Source organism: Hyperolius riggenbachi, chromosome 3 (genome assembly GCF_040937935.1).
Source record: "Hyperolius riggenbachi isolate aHypRig1 chromosome 3, aHypRig1.pri, whole genome shotgun sequence".
In the NCBI taxonomy this organism is placed as follows: domain Eukaryota; kingdom Metazoa; phylum Chordata; class Amphibia; order Anura; family Hyperoliidae; genus Hyperolius; species Hyperolius riggenbachi.
The window spans coordinates 311,904,151-311,926,336 of record NC_090648.1 but is presented as its reverse complement, the minus strand read 5'-3'; the positions used below and the strand labels follow the sequence as shown (position 1 = coordinate 311,926,336).

Here is a 22,186-nt window from a genome sequence, read left to right as displayed (position 1 = left end):
GACACCAGGAGCAGTTAACAAAAGCATAATATTGATTGTCATTACGATATTTAGCGGGCGTCTTGGATTAAATTGTTATTTATCGTATTATTGTTGGTGAGAATGGGGGGGGGGGTCTTAAGGTTAGGAACCATCAGGGGGGAAGTCTTAGGGTTAGACACCACCAGAGGGGTCTTAGGGTTAGACACCACCAGAGGAGAGTTCTGTGTGAGAGTAGGGAAAGGTTAGGTTATAGGCCTCTTGCACACTGCATGCATTTCAGATTCCGATTCCGCTTTTTAATCTGTTTTTACATCCGATTCCGATTCAGATTTTTAATCTTAACTGCATGCTGCGTTTTTTGATCCGTTTTTCTGTTGAATGTATTCAAGGAAAATCGGAAACGGAATCGGAATCGGAATCGGAATCGGAAAACGGATTTGCAGTGTGCAGGGAGCCATAGTCAGGTTGTAGACTATTGGTAAATTTACCGATACTATAATACCGCACTTAAATTGTTTTTTACTGTTTTTGTTATGTTATTGTTATTTAACGTTGCGGCTAAATTGTTATTTACCTTTATTGTTATTGATATTGTTATTTAACGTCACACATCTTTTACTAGGCTCAAGACACCTGCCTAAGTTGTTTTGTGGATAATCCTATTCTGCTATGGAAAAGGAAGTGTACCAGTAGCAGTAGGGTTGTCTTCAACCTATTAAACTTTTTTTTTTCTTACACCTAAAGGATGCAGAGCCATTTGTAAGGTTGTGTAATAACAACAGCATCTATGCTGCTATTCTACACCTTGTAACAGCGAACATCAGATGACCTTCTTTAGCTACTAAAAATAGATGTATAAGTAACTATTATATAGTAAACGTATTGAGCATAATGAAATCTACACAACTTTTGGTTCCTAATTAAGAAGAACGGAAATGTTTTGTAGTTCAATCTACTGGACTTCATGTTACATTTTGTACTGCAAAGCAGAGGATGAAGGAAACAACCTGATGTTTTTGCTTTTTGGCAGCAGCCCTAATTTTCTGTTTCCCGGATTTTCCACATCTTCTGTTTAGCGAGCACTGGAAACACTAATTTTATGGTTCCTCTTGCTCTAAGCCTCCAAGTGACGGGTTCCTCTCCTATAATTACTCCTCAGAGTAATGTATTGTCAGGACCATGGGTATCTGTCTGCTTCTCTATTGTATTTTTATTCTTGTATATAAACAGGTGGAAGTGGCTGAGACAACACAGATGCGTTTTTGGAATTTCTTGGTTGTTGACTTTATTTTTCTGATTTCAACAAAGAAAAAATGTGTGCATCAACCAAGTAGAACCTGATAAATATGGCTTTGCAAATTTGGCCTAATTGGCTAATCACGAGACATAGCTCATGCAAATATGCATTTGCTTTCCCATGCCAAAATATGCAAGGTCTAAAACTAATACTGCAAAGCGGTTGCCCTACGGGAATTAGTTCATGCTACATTAGCACTATCCAGGAGCGCCACGGGGAAGCTTCCCAATGCCCCCATGCTCTCTCACTGCCTGGAACCCACATTGCGGCACCCCGGAGGTGGAGGCTGGGAGGTGCAGGCGACCCCCCCCTCTCCTCCAGCATGGCCAGTGGCGGGAAGAGCCGCCCGCACCCACCTCTCAAAATTAAAAACAGGCGCTCCTGGATAGTGCTAATGTAGCATGAACGAATTTCCACAGGGCAACCGCATTGCGGTATTGGTTTTTGACCCTGCATAATTTGGCATGCGAAATAAAATGCATATTTGCATGAGCAATGTCTCGTGAGAAGCCAATTAGGCCAAATTTGCAAAGCCAAATTTGTCAGGTTTAACGTGGTTTGATGCACACATTAAATTCTCTGTGTAGAGTTTGGACTCTTTTTTTGTGTTATGTCCAGCATGGATCTTAATGCCACAGTTTCACTTAACACTTAACACAAAACATATAATTAGTGGGTTTCAGACAGTCTTATAATGGATGCAAAGTATGTAACATTTAGCAGTGTCCCTCTTTGTTTCAGATGAGCATATGTATGTGACTGTAGAATCTCACAATTGACCACTAGAGATGTCGCGAACCTCAGATTTTCGGTTCGAGAACCCCGTTCGCGAACCTTGGTGGAAGGTTCGGTTCGCGTAAAAGTTTACGAACCACAATAGACTTCAAGGGGGAGGCGAACTTTGAAAAATAGAAAAAATTATGCTGGCCACAAAAGTGATGGAAAAGATGTTTCAAGGGGTCTAACACCTGGAGGGGGGCATGGATGAGTGGGATACATGCCCAAAGTCCCGGGGAAAAATCTGGATTTGACGCAAAGCAGCGTTTTAAGGGCAGAAATCACATTGAATGCTAAATTGCAGGCCTAAAGTGCTTTAAAACATCTTGCATGGGTATACATCAAACAGGGAGTGTAATTAGAGTTCTGCTTCACACTGACACGCCAAAGTCACTGTGTAACGCACCGCAAACAGCTGTTTGCGTAGTGACGGCCGTGCTGGACTGGTGCGCACCGTGGCCAGAGTGTAGGCCGTGGCGTTTTTCAAGCTCGTATGGTCGCCGGGCTGTGGTAGCTCAATGATAGAACAACAGTGACTGTCCAGCTGATCAAATTTGGTCTGACCACAATGAAGCAACGACCTTATTATCTTTTGTGTCCCACCCCCACCCGAGACACTCAAATAGCCGGCGGTCATTGCTTCATTGTGATACGCAAGCCCCTTCACCGCGGCAAGGTAATGATCACGAAGGGGGATGGGCACATGTACATGCCTTTTGTTTTTTTGTTGCAGCCGCCTGCAGTGCAGCCAGAAAAATTAGTCAGGCATGTACACGCACCAGAAAAATTAGTGTAGCGGCCGCTGCTAGCAGCGGCCTTAAAAATTCAGGAATCCGCCTAGAGTCCTGGACCCTGTTGGTGGTGGCGGAGAAGGCAAGCGTCCTGCAGGCAGAGATGCTGTGTGTGGGGACTGACTTAGTCTTCAGTCGTGCAGTAGCCCTCCGTGATCCATTCCTCATTCATTTTGATAAAGGTCAGGTACTGAACACTGTCGTGACTTAGGTGACTTCTCTTCTCAGTAACTATGCCTCCAGATGCACTGAAGGTCCTTTCTGACAGGACGCTTGCGGCAGGGCAAGAGAGAAGTTGTATGGCAAATTGGGACAGCTCTGGCCACAGGTCAAGCCTGCGCAACCAGTAGTCCAAGGGTTCATCGTCGCTTTTTGCAGTGTCTACATCCACACTCAAGGCCAGGTAGTCGGCTACCTGCCGGTCCAGGCGTTGGTGGAGGGTGGATCCGGAAGGACTATGGCGAGGAGTTGGACTAAAGAACATCCGCATGTCCGACATCACCCTGAGATCGCTGGAGCGTCCTGTCCTTGCCTGCGTGGACTTGGGAGGAGGAGGGTTACTGCCAGTGGTACCTTGATTGCGTTGTGCAGCCACATCACCCTTAAATGCATTGTAAAGCATCATCGACAGCTTGTTCTGCAAGTGCTGCATCCTTTCCGCCTTGTGTTGAGTTGGTAACAGGTCCGCCACTTTGTGCCTGTACCGAGGGTCTAGTAGCGTGGCCACCCAGTACAGGTCATTCGCCTTGAGTTTTTTGATACGGGGGTCCCTCAACAGGCTGGACAACATGAAAGAGGACATCTGCACAAAGCTGGATGCAGACGTACTCTCCATCTCCTCTTGCTCTTCCTCAGTGACGGGATGCAACTCCTCTTCCTCCCCCCAGCCACGAACAATACCATGGGAACGTGGAGCAGCAGAAGCCCACTGTGACAGCTGCCGCGGTTGTTCTTCTTCCGCCGCCTCTTCCTGCTCCACAGAAACACCTTCCTCATTATCACCATCATCAGAGTCTGACTCCTCTGCTTCCCCACACGACTCCTCTTCTTCCTCCTCCTCCTCCTCCCCCCTCTGTGCTGCCGCAGGTGTTGTGGGAACATCAGGTTCGGGTGTAAATGGCTCCCACGACTCCTGCTGCCGTAACTCTTCTCGTTCACGCTCCTCCACAGCTGTATCCACCACTCTACGCACGGCACGCTCCAGGAAGTAGGCGTAGGGGATCAAGTCGCTGATGGTGCCCTCATCGCGACTCACCAGTTTGGTCACCTCCTCAAAGGGCTCCATGACCCAGCATGCATTTCGCATCGGTGTCCAGTTGTTGGGCCACAACATCCCCATCCTCCCAGATTGTGTCCTTGTACTGTAATGATACAGGTACTGGGTGACGGCTTTCTCCTGGTCTAGCAGGCGAGAGAACATCAGCCGGGTGGAATTCCAGCGAGTCAGGCTATCGCAAATCAGGCGTCTCACCGGCAAGTTGTTTCTACGCTGAATGTCCGCAAAGTGGGCCATGGCCTTGTAAGAGCGCCTGAAATGCCCACACAACTTCCTGGCCTGCTTCAGGATGTCCTCTAAGCCTGGGTACTTGGACACAAATCTTTGCACGACCAGATTCAGCACATGTGCCATGCAGGGTATGTGTGTCAGCTTTCCCAAATTCAACACAACAATGAGATTGCTGCCCTTGTCACACACCACGTTGCCGATCTCAAGCTTGTGCGGGGTCAGCCATTGCTCCACCTGTTTGTTAAGAGCAGCCAGGAGAGCTGCTCCAGTGTGACTCTCCGCTTTCAGGCAAGACATGTCTAACACTGCGTGACACCGTCGTACCTGGCATGCAGCATATGCCCTGGGGTGCTGGGGCTGTGTAGCTGGAGAGGAGATCGCGGCACCAGCCAAGGAGGAGGAGGAGGATGATGACAGCGAAGCGGTGGTAGCAGGTGGAGAGGAGGTGGCTGGAGGCCTGCCTGCAAGCCGTGGAGGTGTGACAAGTCGGTCCGCTGCGCAGCCATGTACTCCCTGCTTGTTGCCATCGGTCACCAGGTTGACCCAATGGGCTGTGTATGTAATGTAGTGGCCCTGCCCGTGCTTGGCAGACCAGGCATCCGTGGTCAGGTGGACCCTTGACCCAACGCTGTGTGCCAGAGATGACACCACTTGCCTCTCAAATGCACGGTACAGTTTGGGTATGGCCTTTTGTGAAAAATAATTGCGGCCTGGTATCTTTCACTGCGGTGTACCAATGGCCACAAACTTACGGAAAGCCTCCGACTCCACCAGCTTGTATGGTAATAGCTGGCGAGCTAATAGTTCCACCACGCCAGCTGTCAGACGCCGGGCAAGAGGGTGACTGGCAGACATTTGCTTCTTATGCTCAAATACTTCCTTCACGGACAGCTGGGTACTGCTGTGGGCAGAGGAGAAGGAACCGCTGAAGGGAAGAGGTGGTGTGGAGGAGGGTGGCTGTGAAGGTGCAAGGGAGAAAGTGGATGAAGACGATGCACCTGAAGGAGGAAGAGGAGAAGGAGGGTGGCTTGTCTTTTGAGGGGAGCTGCTTTTCCTCAGGTGTTCTTGCCATAGCTGTTTGTGCCTTCTCTCCAGGTGCCTTCATAAGGCACTTGTCCCTATGTGAGAGTTGGCCTTTCCACGGCTCAATTTTTGCTGGCAGAGACAACAGATGGCTTTGCTCCGATCTGAGACACACACGTGAAAAAATCTCCAAACCGCTGAGCCCCCCTGGGGTGATGGGGCTACGGTGGCATCAGCAGCTGACGTTGAAGGGCATGTTGGCTGGCTGGCCATAGCTGGCGACACATGGCGCCGGACACTGCCCCCAGCTGTTTCTGAGGACGAGCTCCCTCTGCTTCTATCATGAAGTCGTCTCCTCCTACTCCTCTCTGACTCCTCCTCTGAACTGTCCCCATGGTCATCTCCTCTACCGGGAACATATGGGGTATCCGTATAATCGTCATCATAATCCTCCTGGCCAGCTTCGCTTTCCTCAGACACCTCCTCAACTGCACCAACTTCAGGTGGTTCATCATCCCCCTCCTCACACATTACGTCCATACTATCGCCACCTAACTGAGACGTATGAGGTGGTGTACCTGCGCCTTCTTCTTGTTGTTGCAGTAGTGGGTGTGAATCAGTGATTTCACCACCACCACCAAATAACTCCTGCGAAGTGTCAAATGCAACAGATGTGGTGCTTGTTGTAGCGCTGGTGGCTGCGGGAGATGGGGTGTTCTGTGTTAAATAGTCAAGCACGTCCTTATCTTGGGAAGTGATGACACATGCCTTCTTCTGAGCACTGTATTTTGGGCCAGGTCCGCACGAAATCACAGCAACACCACCTCGCACAGACCTGCCGGTGCCTGGTGGCCTTCTTCTGGGTCTGCCTCTACCTCTTCCTCTACCTGGTTTGTCCATTTTGTCCATTTCGGAGGGATGCTAGGTATATGCAGTGAGCTGGGTTCACTCAACACAACAGGTAGTTAGATGCAGTGAGCTGGGTTCACTGAACAGTAAAGGTACTTAGATGCAGTGAGCTGGGTTCACTGAACAATAAAGGTACTTAGATGCAGTGAGGTGGGTTCACTGAACAATAAAGGTACTTAGATGCAGTGAGCTGGGTTTACTGAATACAACAGGTAGTAAGATGCAGTAAGGTGGGTTCACTGAACAGTAAAGGTACTTAGATGCAGTGAGGTGGGTTCACTGAATACAACAGGTAGTAAGATGAAGTGAGGTGGGTTCACTAACCAATAAAGGTACTTAGATGCAGTGAGCTGGGTTCACTGAACACAACAGGTAGTAAGATGCAGTGAGCTGGGTTCACTGAACAATAAAGGTACTTAGATGCAGTGAGCTGGGTTCACTGAATACAACAGGTAGTAAGATGCAGTGAGCTGGGTTCACTGAACAGTAAAGGTACTTAGATGCAGTGAGGTGGGTTCACTGAATACAACAGGTAGTAAGATGCAGTGAGCTGGGTTCACTGAACAGTAAAGGTACTTAGATGCAGTGAGCTGGGTTCACTGAACAGTAAAGGTACTTAGATGCAGTGAGCTGGGTTCACTGAACAGTAAAGGTACTTAGATGCAGTGAGCTGGGTTCACTGAATACAACAGGTAGTAAGATGCAGTGAGTTGGGTTCACTGAACAGTAAAGGTACTTAGATGCAGTGAGGTGGGTTCATTGAATTCAACAGGTAGTAAGATGCAGTGAGCTGGGTTCACTGAACAATAAAGGTACTTAGATGCAGTGAGCTGGGTTCACTGAACACAACAGGTAGTAAGATGCAGTGAACTGAGTTCACTGAACAATAAAGGTACTTAGATGCAGTGAGCTGGGTTCACTTAATACAACAGGTAGTAAGATGCAGTGAGCTGGGTTCACTAAACAGTAAAGGTACTTAGATGCAGTGAGCTGGGTTCACTCAACACAAAGCTAGGTATATGCAGTGATGAGGTGGGTTAAGTAAACACAACAGGTACTGGGTATATTCCAACAAAAGGAAGGTCCGCCCCAATTCACCACGAATCCTCTTTATTGTTAGGACATATCCTGTATTAAAACATCGAATCTCAAGCTGACATGTTTCGGACCTACTGGACATAGCTCAGAGCTATGATTAAGGACCAGTAGGTCCGAAACATGTCAGCTTGAGATTCGATGTTTTAATACAGGATATGTCCTAACAATAAAGAGGATTCATGGTGAATTGGTGCGGACCTTCCTTTTGTTGGAGTGTCTCCGAGGTCTTGCTAACCTGGTCCAGAACAACTATCCACTGGTGGGGTAGAGCGGTGTTCCTTCTACTAAGGTACTGGGTATATGCAGTACTGGGCAGTACAATGTGCAGCTCCCTGTCACACACACAGGTAGTCACTGAATGTGCTGGGCTGCTGGCAGTGGCACACACACTATCAATTAGCAAGGCTGTGCATGCAACAAAAGTGTCAGTTTGACACACAGAAAAAAAAAAAGTACAGGATGAGTTCTGAAAAGAGCTATTGAGGGGTGCTATAAAAGCAATAACAATCAGCCAGGAGCAAGCTAAGCAGCCAAGAACCTAACTAATCTGTTGCTAGAAGAACAAGTCTGAAGCAGCTGTCCCTAGTCTGACTCTAGCAAGCACACGAGTGAGGCAAATGGCCGCCGCAGCCTGCCTTATATAAGGGGGGGGGGGGGCTCCAGGGCTTAGTGTAGCCTGAATGGCTACAATGTGCCTGCTGACTGTGATGCAGAGGGTCAAAGTTGACCCTCATAGTGCATTATGGGGCGAATCGAACTTCTGCAAAAGTTCGCCTGCTGCAGGCGAACGCAAACCACCAAAGATCGCCTGGAACCGTTCGCCGGCGAACCGTTCGGTACATCGCTATTGACCACTTCATAAAAAGCTTCTCCTTAATGTGTCCCAAGAATGAGGAATTGCTCTTCTTTCTCTTCACTTTTCATTTGCGATTCTTTTCCCACCCAAACAAGCCAAGCTATTGGATAGCTGCTCAGCCCTCAAAGTTCCCACAAAAACAATTTATTTGCAGTCTGACGCTCCTCTTGTGATGCAACATCCCAGGGGCGCTTCGTGCACCAGTCTGGCTAGGCGGTCAACTGGAGCACTGTGCGGGGGGATGAGGACGGACGACTGCAGCCACCCCCAGCCCGATGGTGAACTGGCTTGTGGCCATGCTGGTCTCTCTGCGCCAGAGGCCGGATGGTAAAAGGAGCAGTGTTGCCAACTCATCCCTTTAATTACTGACACATCTAAGTTATACAGGTTCTGGGGCTATTTGCATATAATTGGTGCCTTAAATGCATCTACCCAGCCACAAAACCTGTATAATTAATATGTGCCAGTAATTAAAGGGATGAGTTGGCAACACTGGAGAGGAGACTTCTGCCAGTTGAGTAAATGTTTTTTCTGGGCAAACGCAGCTGCATTACAATTATTTTCTAATGAACAATGTCCAATAAGTGTATTTTCTGGTGAACTACTGCCCAATTAGTGTATTTTCTGGTGAACTACTGCCCAATAAGTGTATTTTCTGGTGACCCATTGCCCAATAAGTGTATTTACTGGTGAACTACTGCCCAATGAGTGTATTTTCTGGTAAACCACTGCCGCAATAAGTGTATTTTCTGGTGAACTACAGCCCAATAAGTGTATTTTCTGGTGAACCACTGCCCAATAAGTGTATTTTCTGTTGAACCACTGCCGCAATAAGTGTATTTTCAGTTGAACCACTGCCGCAATAAGTGTATTTTCTGGTGAACTACTGCCCAATGAGTGTATTTTCTGGTAAACCACTGCTGCAATAAGTGTATTTTCTGGTGAACTACAGCCCAATAAGTGTATTTTCTGGTGAACCACTGCCCAATAAGTGTATTGGCTGTTGAACCACTGCCGCAATAAGTGTATTTTCTCGTGAACTACAGCCCAATAAGTGTATTTTCTGGTGAACCACTGCCGCAATAAGTGCATTTTCTGGTAAACTACTGGTCAATAAGTGTATTTTATGGTGAACCGCTGCCCAATAAGTGTATTTTCTGGTGAACCACTGCCCAATAAGTGTATTGGCTGTTGAACCACTGCCGCAATAAGTGTATTTTCTCGTGAACTACAGCCCAATAAGTGTATTTTCTGGTGAACCACTGCCGCAATAAGTGCATTTTCTGGTAAACTACTGGTCAATAAGTGTATTTTATGGTGAACCGCTGCCCAATAAGTGTATTTTCTGGTGAACTACTGGCCAATAAGTGTATTTTATCGTGAGCCACTGCCACAATACGTGTATTTTCTGTTGAACCACTGCTGCAATAAGTGTATTTTCTAATGAACCACTAACGCAATAAGTTTATTTCTATATTAATTTAAAGTTGATAGTGTGGAAAGAGATTTGACCTTGTTTTGTTTTTATTTTCCTACTGTCTGAGACCCCTTTGTCCCTATGGTTACCTTTTTTTATCTAGCCCCTCTGTGGTTTTGTTATAAAAGTAGCAGTAGAGTATTGCACTGGGTTAGCTATCAGTAAAAGTATAGTTTATATATAAGCTAATTTGTGTTTTTGTGTCTCCTAGTGATTTATATGGATTAACTGTGTTGCGGTGCACTTTATTGTGGAACGTATGCAATTATTTCTTTGTATTTTTAGTGTTTATTGGCACTTGCACTTTTCTGCATCATAGATTGATAATTGCACTGTGGTTTATACACTGACATGTTTTCTTAGGGATCTATTTTTCATATGCCTCGTATATTTGGACTAAATCATTATCAGGCTTGTATTTATGGCATGCATATTGAATAAAATAATTATGTATTACTGATTGTACTATTTATTCGTCTGTCCTGGATTATTGATTATGGTTTTAATTATTGTAAGAGTATTTGATCCTGAATTCTTTGTGATGGTGCAGCTGTTCTTTGTCTGTCAGTTTTTTTTGGGGGGGGGAAGGGGGGGGGGTATTGCTTCTCATAGATCAATTGTACTATTGTCACTATTGTTACTATTTGTCTATGGAATCCCCCACTCTTTTGTTAGCGCTATACATACCGCTAATGGCAGAGCGGGTGATTCTGGAGACATATGGGTATCACTCGGTGGGCGACACGGAACAGGTAATGTATAAATGCACACATGGGGGGCATATTTATATACTAGAGGGGAAGCGTCAGGGTTTCGTTGCATTCGTCACTCAACCCCATATCGCTCGCCGTAACTGCCACACACATGAATGTCCCCGACAGCCCGACATCTTCCAGCATGTCCCACTGATACATGCCACCAATTTTGGCCTGAAGGGCATGCTCTTGGCGACACCGATTTTCATCTGATTTGATAATAACTGTTGAATCGGATGGAGCATGTTATATCTGTTCTGTAATTGGACAATACAAAGAATATTGCTATCATTAAAGGAATAACATATCCATTGCAAATTTAAAGCCATCAGCCAACTCAGTTATTGTAATGATCCGCTCAGTTGCCTGCGCAGGCAGGCAGCTTTTTGACCACTGTTCAGGTCTGCATTCTGCAGGTCTCTGGAAAAGAGACCTTTTGTCAGTTTTGCAGCTTGCTGCTGCTGAGGAATTTGCATACGTTTGTCATGCAAATTGCCTAGCCACATCCTTTGTAGGCTGGCTCTATATATACTATGTGATTCCACAGTACTTCGCTGGTCATAAGGGTTTGTCCTGTGAAACACTCCTGGAGTGTCAGTCATGCTTATTGTTTAAAGATTAGCTTAGAGTAATTCCTGGGACTGCACTAGGCATCCTTGCTAGAGCAGTCAGGATTGTATTATTTGTATTGCCTGTTCTGTCTGTCTGTGGGGTGCTAACCAGAGCAGCGGTTGTTACTGGTAGGCCCTTCTGTTGATCTGTCTGTCGTACTTGGATCGCACTTGCTCTGGCGGAAAGAGCAGTGGATCCAGCTCGCTCTGTTTCTATACTTGGATCACACTCGCTCTGCCGGAAAGAGCAGTGGATCCTGCTAAGCTCTCTTGCTATGCTCAGATCGCACTAGCCTCTAGCGGTAGCGGCTGTGGATCCTTCTGATCTGCTTCTTGGAGTATAGCTGGAGCAGCAGTTGCTACCAGCTATCTCATCGCCCTGTTTCGATACTTGGATCGCACTCGCTCTGGCGGTAAGAGCAGTGGATCCTGCTAGCTCTGTTACTTTACCTGGATCGCACTCGCTCTGGCGGAAAGAGCAGTGAATCTTTCCTATTCTGTTTCCCGTTCATCTGTCTGTCTTGTCTGAGACGAACGCTTGCTGTAGCCTCGGTGAGGTAACCGTTAAGCAAGCGCTCGCGTTCTCTGTTTCATGTTTGGGTGGCGGGGGTTAGTTAGGCGTGCTTGTCTCTGTTGTGCTTAACACGCGGAGACCGCGCTGTAACGCGTTCGCTGTTGCGAATGAGTGCGGTGTTCGCGTTTAGTTAGCGTTTGTTGTTTTCCTTATTTTCTCATTGTATGGTTTGCTGTGCCTTTGCTACTCTCGTCCCCTGTCTTGTTTAAGCTTTGTGTCACCTCTGGCAATCGCCTCTCTCACGATTGCGTTCCTACTTTGTTTCTGCTGTTGTGTGTGCACCGTCTCGGGTTGGCGACTAGATTGGTGCACATACATACATTCTGTCCCTGTGCTCATTCTCATTCGCAATCGCTTCCCTTGCGATTGCGTTCTCACTTGGTTTCCTCTGTTGTGTGTCCACAGGTTGGCGGCTAGATTGGTGGACATACATACATTCCTCATCTGTGCTTATTCGGTCTTGTGTCGCTGTTAGCAATCGCCATCTCTTGCGATTGCCTTCTCACTTGATCTTCATGGTTGTGTGTTCATCGTCGCAGGGTGGCGACTAGATTGGTGGACACACATACCCTCTGTCGCTTTGATCTCTCTCTTTCAGGGCTATCTTGCCCTGCGTTTCTTCCCTTCGTACAATTTCTGTCTGGCGTCAGTGGCAGGGCAGAGGAGCTGTTCCTTTGCACTCCACAGCTCCACCTGCCGACAGGAATCTCCCTCTATAGGTGCATTGCACCTTTTGCTGGGTTCCCTCAAATTATACGCTTGTGGAGGATTTCTGCAGTGTCAGCGCACGTCCTGTGCGCTGACCACGGAGAGAATTCCACAACCGTTACAGTATACAGTATATACAGTATATTAAGTGTCAGACTCTTGTCTGGATCAAAAATGCCTAATTTCCAACTGAGTAAACTTATAGAAAAAAAATACATCATGTTTATTTATTCTTTTATATAAAACACCTTTTGTCAAACATAAATTATCTACATACTTAGCTGGATAAAATTAGACAACATTGTTAACAAGTGTGTGTTAATGGGGGAATGGAACAGGTAAGGTGGTAATCTGCCTGCCTGGGGAGGATCTGGTGCGTACTGTTGCTATGTGGAAGGAGGGAAGATGGGGCTGTGGGTGAAGGAGCTACTTCCAGAGGGCAAAGTAAAGAGGGGAACAAGGAACTCAGCCATTGCGGTTTTGTTATAATTTTTATGCAATGTCATAATTTGCTAGTTAAAATATTAACATGGCAGACTTATATTTTTGAGCTGATATTCTAGTTTAGTATCCTAAATGATGGGTGTCAGAAGTTTGGACAAGGGTGTAATTTTAGCTCTTGCCATAGGTACTTTTTATCATCATGCTACATGTCATATTGCTACACTTTAGAATGCAATGAAAAGAAAAAGAACTAAGTCAAACATCTAATCTGCATGCTTTGAAAGAGAAAAAGGTAGGGACACAGAGAGCCCAATGTAGTGTAGTAAGTACTGGATGATGGGAGGAAAAATAAATGTAAAAGTAAGTACGAGATACTCACAAACCAGGGTTACCTTATAGGCAACCACTGTAACAGCAGGTAGGGAGAATAAACCTGTCCCCACTCAGGATTAAGAAGTCGCTCTCTGTAGATAAGAAGGAAAGTAGAACTTTCCGCCCTTCCACCAAGGGTGGACTGATATGTGATGCAGGATAACAGAGGCGGCAATAGGATAAAATTATATAAAAAGTTTAAAACATGGACGTGGTCGAGGTGGATTCTTGACAACTCCAAAGGACACAATTGTCCTGATCTGCATGCTTGTTCAGGGTCTTACTAACTATGTTAAAGGCAGAGGATCAACAGGACAGCCAGGCAATCTTTTTTACACTTCCTGATCACTGTGATTGGCTCACAGGGATCAGGAGGTCAGGAGCCAATGCAAACGGCTTCTGACTGAGTTACGGAGCTCAGCTGTCGTTAGGTAGCTGAGTTTCGAGCTGACAACGATGTGTAGTTGCGTCCCGTGCTCGGCTTCGGGCAGCATTGAAACTACACAGCATCAGGCTTAGGCAGCCTCAAGTGCTGCGTAGTTTTACCTCCACACTGTTCTTTGTCCCTGGTTCACATTTAACAAACTGCACACATATCTTATCACTGTGCCCTTCTGGGACCTAAAGTTCATTACTATGTCACCAAAATTATGCAGGTCTGTAAGAAAGAGCCCCTTTAGAAACCCTGTTATTTTTATATGCTATATAGGTTGTAATACATTTAGTAACATCTAATTTTGTATTAAAAAAATTCTCACCTCTTCAATTGAATTTAAATAGGCTGGTGTTGTTGTTGCAATCCCAACAGTCGAAGTAGCAGTGGTTGGCTGACCTTCTGTAGATAAGAGATCTTCATTTAGATGTCGGCTAGAAGTGCTGGTCTCCCAGGTGACCTGTGTGACGTTAGTTTGGTACAGCTCAGTTCTGTTTGTAATTAATAAATGAGGAGCACTGGTGGTCAGCAGGATTTTTTCAGTTGTCGGACTCACAGTGGTGTACTTGAGATCTGGGGGGAAAAAAAGAAAGTGCCTTTGTGTAAGAAAATTATTTCTGATGAAAAATAATACAATGCAGGGAAGTATTTGTGCTAATAATACAACTAATCCGTAGTATTACAGAGACAATGGAATATGTTTTTAAAACTAGAACAATTACAGTGTGCAGTGTGTGAAGTTTCCATCTGTAGATCAGTTGCTAATGTGCTCTTAGGCCTAGTTCAGACAAACAGCTGACAGTAGTGGATGTACTGCATGGAATCTGTTGTGTGTGCAGTCTTTGTGTGTCTGCAACAACCATCAAATACTGTCTGATCATACACAGACCATGTGGTGATCAGACAGTTGGTCACTATGAGGTAATCGCCAACCCCAACCCCCATATGTATGGCATTACTTTCAGTAGATCGATGTCTGCTTGTGTTAAGCTTGGGGGTGTAATCTCCACAGTCAGCATACAACACATAAGCTGACGTGAAGGAGGTACACACACCAGCACAAGGGATCAGGATATCCCCAGTTTAGTGGAGGAGAGGACTGACTCCAATAGGAGATTGTGGTGCACAGAGCCGGTGCAGATCTGAACAGCCACAACACTTTCGTAATAACGTCTCAGCGCAAAGTAGCGCTGAGCGCATAAACCAGGACTGAGGAGATCAGGACAGGTAGACAGAATGAACGCTTGCTAGCTAGCGATTACTTAGCGACAGCAAGCGTCCAAAACCAGACAGACTGGAATGAGGCAGCCAATGCGTTGCGGCGATGGCGTGCCTCACAAAGACAGGACAGGAGAGACAGGAAATAGCAGGATCGAGATAGATGAACGTAACACAGATAAATATACAATAAGTATGTTTTCCTAGCGTATTACAATTACAGCTATCAATGAAACTATTTGTAAGGTCTGACTAACATATGTATATATCGGCAATGAACCGATATATGACATAAGCAGGAACGCTGACTAGGACTGGAGTAATACAGGGAACAGGACTCAGAAGGATTCGCTATCTCTTCGCAGAGATGAACGCAATCCACAAACAGTAACAGAACAGGATTCAGAAGGATTCGTTATCTCTTCGCAGAGATGAACGCAATCCACAAACAGGACCAGGAACAGGATAACTAGCTCAGCACGGGTGTTCACGATACGCGCAAACTACCAAAACGTGCTGGAAAACTGACTAACTGAACACAGGAAATAAACAGTTCGTGTACGTATATATCAGCAACACTGATATATCAACGTAACACGGATACAAGGAAAATAACAAAATGCGCAAGTATGCGTATATATTGGCGATGAACCAATATATGACACAAGACAAGCAAGTAACAACTTCTAGAACAAGAGCAGAACTAGGAGGACTCGCTGACCCCTTCGCAGGAGTCAGTGCAGTCCACACGGACCAGGAACGAGGTGGGGCACGAGCAGAGTAACAGATAGAGTCTGAGACTATGATAGCCCATGAGGCATTGCAGGAAGCAGTTCTTTATACTGAGGTCATCCAATGGGAGCAGACCTGCAGATTCCCACACAAGTGAATGGTAATTAATCACAGGCTGATAGCAGGAAAAGGCAGACAATGATATGCAGCCTGCAGGAAAGGGACCGCCCCTCCACTGCAGCAGACAATGTTTGTTTACACAAAAGCATATTAAACTGTCATTAACTTCAGAGCGACTGCAGATGGAATCAGCAACTAGTTTAAGTGCAAACCAAACTATGCAAGCAAATGCATGTAATGACATTAGAACTGCTTGGTTTGCAATACCACTGCAGTCAGCAGTAAACGCTGCAGAAGCGATCATAACAGTACCCCCTCCCTTAAACGCGGCCTCTGGACGCCTATGAAAACTGACATATTTCTCCTGAACCACCCAAACCAAAAAATCAGAAGTGGGAAATCCAGCAAACTGATCTGACTGAAAATTCATGAAGGTCGGATCCGTCCGACAAAACCAAATTCCCGAATCAGTCTCACCAAAACTAGACCAATTGGAACCAGAACCTACCGAACCATGCCCGTCAGCACTACAAGCCTCAGTGTGATACCCATCAGAACCACGACTTCCAGAGAAAAGCCCCCAGAAACTCTCTGAGCGATACCCACCGCCTTCTCGGGACTGTCCAAAAACGCCAAAGCCTTTACAATGCCCACCGGAACTGTCCCCACCAACACAAAACCCACCGTTGAACCAGTCCAAGGTACCAGGACAAGTTTCCTCAGAGATCTCCCAGAACACTTGGAAGCTCCAAAGAGATCCCCACAGGTCAGAACGCCCCTTAGGTTCACATGGAGAACCATCAAGAACCCCTATGGAACCCAGGGCAACTCTAGAGTCAGGGTCACAAGGACAAACATCAAGATCAGGGTTTTTAGGGACCAGAACCATCTCCGGGCATGCAGGCCAACCGGCAACATCAGAACATGTCTCCACTAGGGAAGCGTGTGAGCACGCCAACACAGACACACTTGGGCACTCTGGCATACGAAGCACATCTGGGCACACTGGCACAAGAGAGACTTCTGGGCATGTCAAGGAACTGCAAACCTCAAAGTCAGTCAAGGTAGGACCGAAACCAGGACTGGGCAAAAAAAAAATCATCATGACTAGACTTCACAGTTACTGGATTGTCACTAAAAAATGCAGGATTAGACTTAGATGTCTCTGATTCCAGCAAAGTTATTAACAAATCATGTTCAGGGGCATTTACAAGACAGGACAAATCTTCTGATGTATGCACCGAACTAGACAGGGTTCCCATAACTTCTTCTGGACTAGACAGAGACTCATCAAATACACTGGATTGGAGCTCATGAAGGGCTGCAAAACAAGTCAGTAGTGCAGCAATCCCCACTGAACTAGGCAAAACTGAGTAACTCACTGGACAGGAAGGGGACTCAGGAACTTCTGCCACACCGGCCAGAGAACCATAATTTTCCAGGATACAGGGCTGGGTTTCAGAAACACTCATTAACCCGGACTGAAATTCTGAGATTTCTATTATTTTTTCCAGCGAGTCAGAATTATCCATGTTACAGGGCAAGACTTTTGAAACATTCAGAGGACAGGGCTGGAGTTCCTCGGCTGTTACAACACTGGAGAGGGACTCAACAACATTGGTTAAATCAGACTGTGTACAGGGCAAGGTATCTGACACACTTGCTGACGAGGACAATATTTCAATGGCTTCTGCTTCGCTGGGCAGAAATTCATCAAGTTTTATTAGAGCAGACTGTAATTCCAAAACAGCTGCTAGACAAGTGAATATTACTGTAACACCAACTGAGGTAAGCAGTGCCTCAGACTGTTCTGCTAGAGGGTTTGAAGTATCCCAAGTACTGGGTGAAGCATAAGACTCTGTGACCACAGCTTCACTGGACAGGATCACCGAACAGTCCACACTGCAGGGCAAAACCATGGAAGCACCTGCTGGACAGCATAATGATTCTGTGACCTGAGTTTCATTGGAGAGATCTACTGCACAATTCATGGTACAGGGCAAGTTCACTGGAACATTTTCTGAACACGGTAATAATTCTGCGATTTCGGACTCACATAGCAGACGCTGTGAGTTATTCATGAGACTAGAGTGAGGTGTAGAAACAGGAAGATCAAAACACAATGTTTGCGCATCTAAATCACCATTCAATTGTGAAATTGGAAAATTCAGATGTTGGGGTTCTGAGATTTCTGGACAGGATTGCTGGGACTCAGAAACTGATGTAGTGCATCTATTGGCATCTGCTGGATCAGACAGGAGTTGAACTTTATTAACACAGGTAATTTCTGCAGAAGTATTTGCAGAGACAGGCAAGATTTTTCTGGTGTCTGTTTCACTGAACAAAGACTCATGAGTACTGGCTAAGCTGGACTCAGAAGTCAGCAGGACCTCTGGGTCCTCTGCTGAGAAATTTGTGCATGGCAAGATTAAGGAAGTATTAGTAATTTCTGTCTTACTGGGAAGTAACACTGAGTTATCCATGGTACAGGGTGGAATTACAGGAACTTCAATTTCACACAAAAGGAGCTCTGAATCACTCGCTGAATCAGCCAAAGGTGCTGAAGCAGGCGAGTCCTCAGGAACTGAGGAAGTGGAACAATCTCCACTAGACAGTGTGTCTTCCCTGGTATCAACTGATTGAATCGCATAAAAATCGTCCAGAATCATTCTCCACACATCGATCAATGGAGCCACAAAGTCATACCCACACACACCGGTTTTTATTAGGTTATAGGCAGACTTAATGCATGCATTCAATACTAATTCACTCTTTGCACTGTAAAACTGACAAAATGAACTTGCATCTTTCTTCCATTCATAGACCAGGGCTTCCATCTCTCCTTTCTCAAATGGAGGATCCCATGCATATTTAACAGCTGAGCATTCCGGCTGATCATAGTTTGCAAATGTGTTAGTGGCAGAAACATACATTGGGTTATTTAGCAGGTGATTGGCCGATTTCTTATTCCTAAGGATCTCCAATACCTGTAGCAAGTGTTGAACTGTAGTGTATGCAAATTTCCCTTGCTGCACGAATAAATTGATCTGTTCAATACTCTGTAATATATCTTCATAATCATATTCAGATAATTCATTTAAACAAGAACTTTTATTTTCCCTGGCTAGCAATGAAAGTTCATTAGTAGTTTCATAGGTCCATTTGACTCCCCTGAATGGTGACTGAATTTCATTATCTGCTACTGGCGGAGTCTCATTACAGATCTGATGCGCAGTCGCCAAGGGCAACGACTCCGCTGATTGTAACGCTTTTCTTTTGGAGCGTTTACGTTTGGCTTTAGACCCTGCTGCCTTAGCAGAAGAAAAGTTATTAGAACAATTATCTGCTTGCTGATTATTTTTGTAGGCAGTAGAAGGAGCAGCTGATTGACAAGCTGCCAGGAGCTTATCAAAAGGGCTAGGCAAATCGGTTTTGCGCAGCCAGTTATGGATCACAAACGCTAGAAATTCCAGTGGTCTTTCTTTTAAATTGGTATGATCCAAGACATCGTAGGCCCACTGAAACAATCTTCCCTTAAATAAAACATAAACTAGCTGGGGGGCCCACGTTGAAACAGGAGTAGCCTGGAGCTCAGGATTGGCCAGGAACCTGGCACATTCAGAAAAAAACTCATTTTCTGTTTCAGAATTGAGCTTCTCAAATTTCTTAAAGGAACAGGAACCATAACAAACAGTGTCATTTTTGCTGGGAACCCCCCCCCACAATGGGGATTGGTAATGGGGCTATCATAATGTTAAGCTTGGGGGTGTAATCTCCACAGTCAGCATACAACACATAAGCTGACGTGAAGGAGGTACACACACCAGCACAAGGGATCAGGATATCCCCAGTTTAGTGGAGGAGAGGACTGACTCCAATAGGAGATTGTGGTGCACAGAGCCGGTGCAGATCTGAACAGCCACAACACTTTCGTAATAACGTCTCAGCGCAAAGTAGCGCTGAGCGCATAAACCAGGACTGAGGAGATCAGGACAGGTAGACAGAATGAACGCTTGCTAGCTAGCGATTACTTAGCGACAGCAAGCGTCCAAAACCAGACAGACTGGAATGAGGCAGCCAATGCGTTGCGGCGATGGCGTGCCTCACAAAGACAGGACAGGAGAGACAGGAAATAGCAGGATCGAGATAGATGAACGTAACACAGATAAATATACAATAAGTATGTTTTCCTAGCGTATTACAATTACAGCTATCAATGAAACTATTTGTAAGGTCTGACTAACATATGTATATATCGGCAATGAACCGATATATGACATAAGCAGGAACGCTGACTAGGACTGGAGTAATACAGGGAACAGGACTCAGAAGGATTCGCTATCTCTTCGCAGAGATGAACGCAATCCACAAACAGTAACAGAACAGGATTCAGAAGGATTCGTTATCTCTTCGCAGAGATGAACGCAATCCACAAACAGGACCAGGAACAGGATAACTAGCTCAGCACGGGTGTTCACGATACGCGCAAACTACCAAAACGTGCTGGAAAACTGACTAACTGAACACAGGAAATAAACAGTTCGTGTACGTATATATCAGCAACACTGATATATCAACGTAACACGGATACAAGGAAAATAACAAAATGCGCAAGTATGCGTATATATTGGCGATGAACCAATATATGACACAAGACAAGCAAGTAACAACTTCTAGAACAAGAGCAGAACTAGGAGGACTCGCTGACCCCTTCGCAGGAGTCAGCGCAGTCCACACGGACCAGGAACGAGGTGGGGCACGAGCAGAGTAACAGATAGAGTCTGAGACTATGATAGCCCATGAGGCATTGCAGGAAGCAGTTCTTTATACTGAGGTCATCCAATGGGAGCAGACCTGCAGATTCCCACACAAGTGAATGGTAATTAATCACAGGCTGATAGCAGGAAAAGGCAGACAATGATATGCAGCCTGCAGGAAAGGGACCGCCCCTCCACTGCAGCAGACAATGTTTGTTTACACAAAAGCATATTAAACTGTCATTAACTTCAGAGCGACTGCAGATGGAATCAGCAACTAGTTTAAGTGCAAACCAAACTATGCAAGCAAATGCATGTAATGACATTAGAACTGCTTGGTTTGCAATACCACTGCAGTCAGCAGTAAACGCTGCAGAAGCGATCATAACAGCTTGACAGCTGAATTATGCAATAATGAAAGATTCTTCCATTCATCTAAATAAGCTCCTGGCAATCAGTTAGTGCTCCAGCCCTCTCCAAACCCCTTTCCTGTTCTATTCTCCCTTAATAAGAAGAAGCAGCTCTTTGGGCCAGATTTATCAAAGCATTACCGACAGTTTTTTCTTCTTAAACTGTTCTAACCAGCAGGGAGAACAGTTCTGCATGATAATAAGAACCAGAGGCGACCTTAGAGTATGCGGGGCCTGGGGCGAGTGTCACATGCGGGGCCTAGAGCCATAAGTGTAGGCCATATACCGTATCGCCACGTTCATGGGCTTGTCCGCCTTTAATGCAGTATTCCTTATTATTATTGTTTGAAAGCAATAACCTTCGGTAAAGGCCACTAAGCAAACCAATATAAAAACAATTAAAATATGTAATGTAGTCAAACAGCCAATGGTACTACCATTCGCTATTTGATTACATTACATATTTTAATTATTCTTATGCTAGGTACACACAATGATATCTTCTGGCATATTTACTGTCAGATTGATTATTTCCAACAAGTCTGATCTGATTTCCCATAGTTTTTCCGTTCACTTTTATTGAAAAATCAATAGGAAATCAAATCAGATATGTTCTAAATCTGCCAGAAAATCTCATTGTGAGTACCAAGTATTATATTGTTTTAGTGGCCTTTAACCAACTGAATTACTTGTTCAGAAACATTGAAGTGGAGCTGAACTCTTGCACAGGACAGAAGGAAAACATAAATTAAATACACCCTGTATGTATTTAGAGAGTTTAGCTTGTTTAATCCCCCCTCATTTGTGTCTAATCACTAGTTGTAATATGATCTCTCCCCTGGGTCACCTGACTGCCATGGCAGATAAGCTCATTTGAAAGCACAGGAGGTTAACATGTCTGCTTCCATGAAAGCAGGAAGTAGAAACAGTGCAGATTTATTTCAGGATTAATATAAGCTGTTACAAAGAAACATTTTTCTTTACAGGTTATTATGCTGTTGTAACTAGATAACACTCGCTTCTTCTGCCGAAACCGCTTCTGGAGTCAGCAAACTAATTACAGAGAACCAGAAACACATGTAATAAAATTAACACTTTCCAGAAAGAGTTTCTGCTTTGACAGTCACAGACGGAAGTCCACTTTTCTGGCTTTTTGCTGAGCAAAATCGTTAATGAGATCTTCGTAATCCATTGTTGAGGCAATTTCCTTTTCAATTGACAAAATGGCTAAACTGCACAGTCTGCTTTGTGCCATTGTTGATCGTAGATAACTTTTGATAAGTTTCAACTTCGAAAAACTTCTTTCCGTGCTAGCAACGGTCACAGGTATTGTCA

The 22,186-nt window shown here is 45.2% G+C and overlaps 1 protein-coding gene across 1 annotated transcript in view; it reads right to left on the bottom strand.

The window, feature by feature from the left end:
• Window positions 1-22,186, bottom strand: part of LOC137562313 (uncharacterized) — a 58,367-nt gene that overhangs the window by 3,422 nt on the left and 32,759 nt on the right. The window contains exon 3 of the mRNA XM_068273650.1: window positions 13,940-14,187. Within this exon, the coding sequence (XP_068129751.1) occupies window positions 13,940-14,187 (248 nt within the window). The remainder of the gene's footprint in view (window positions 1-13,939; window positions 14,188-22,186) is intronic.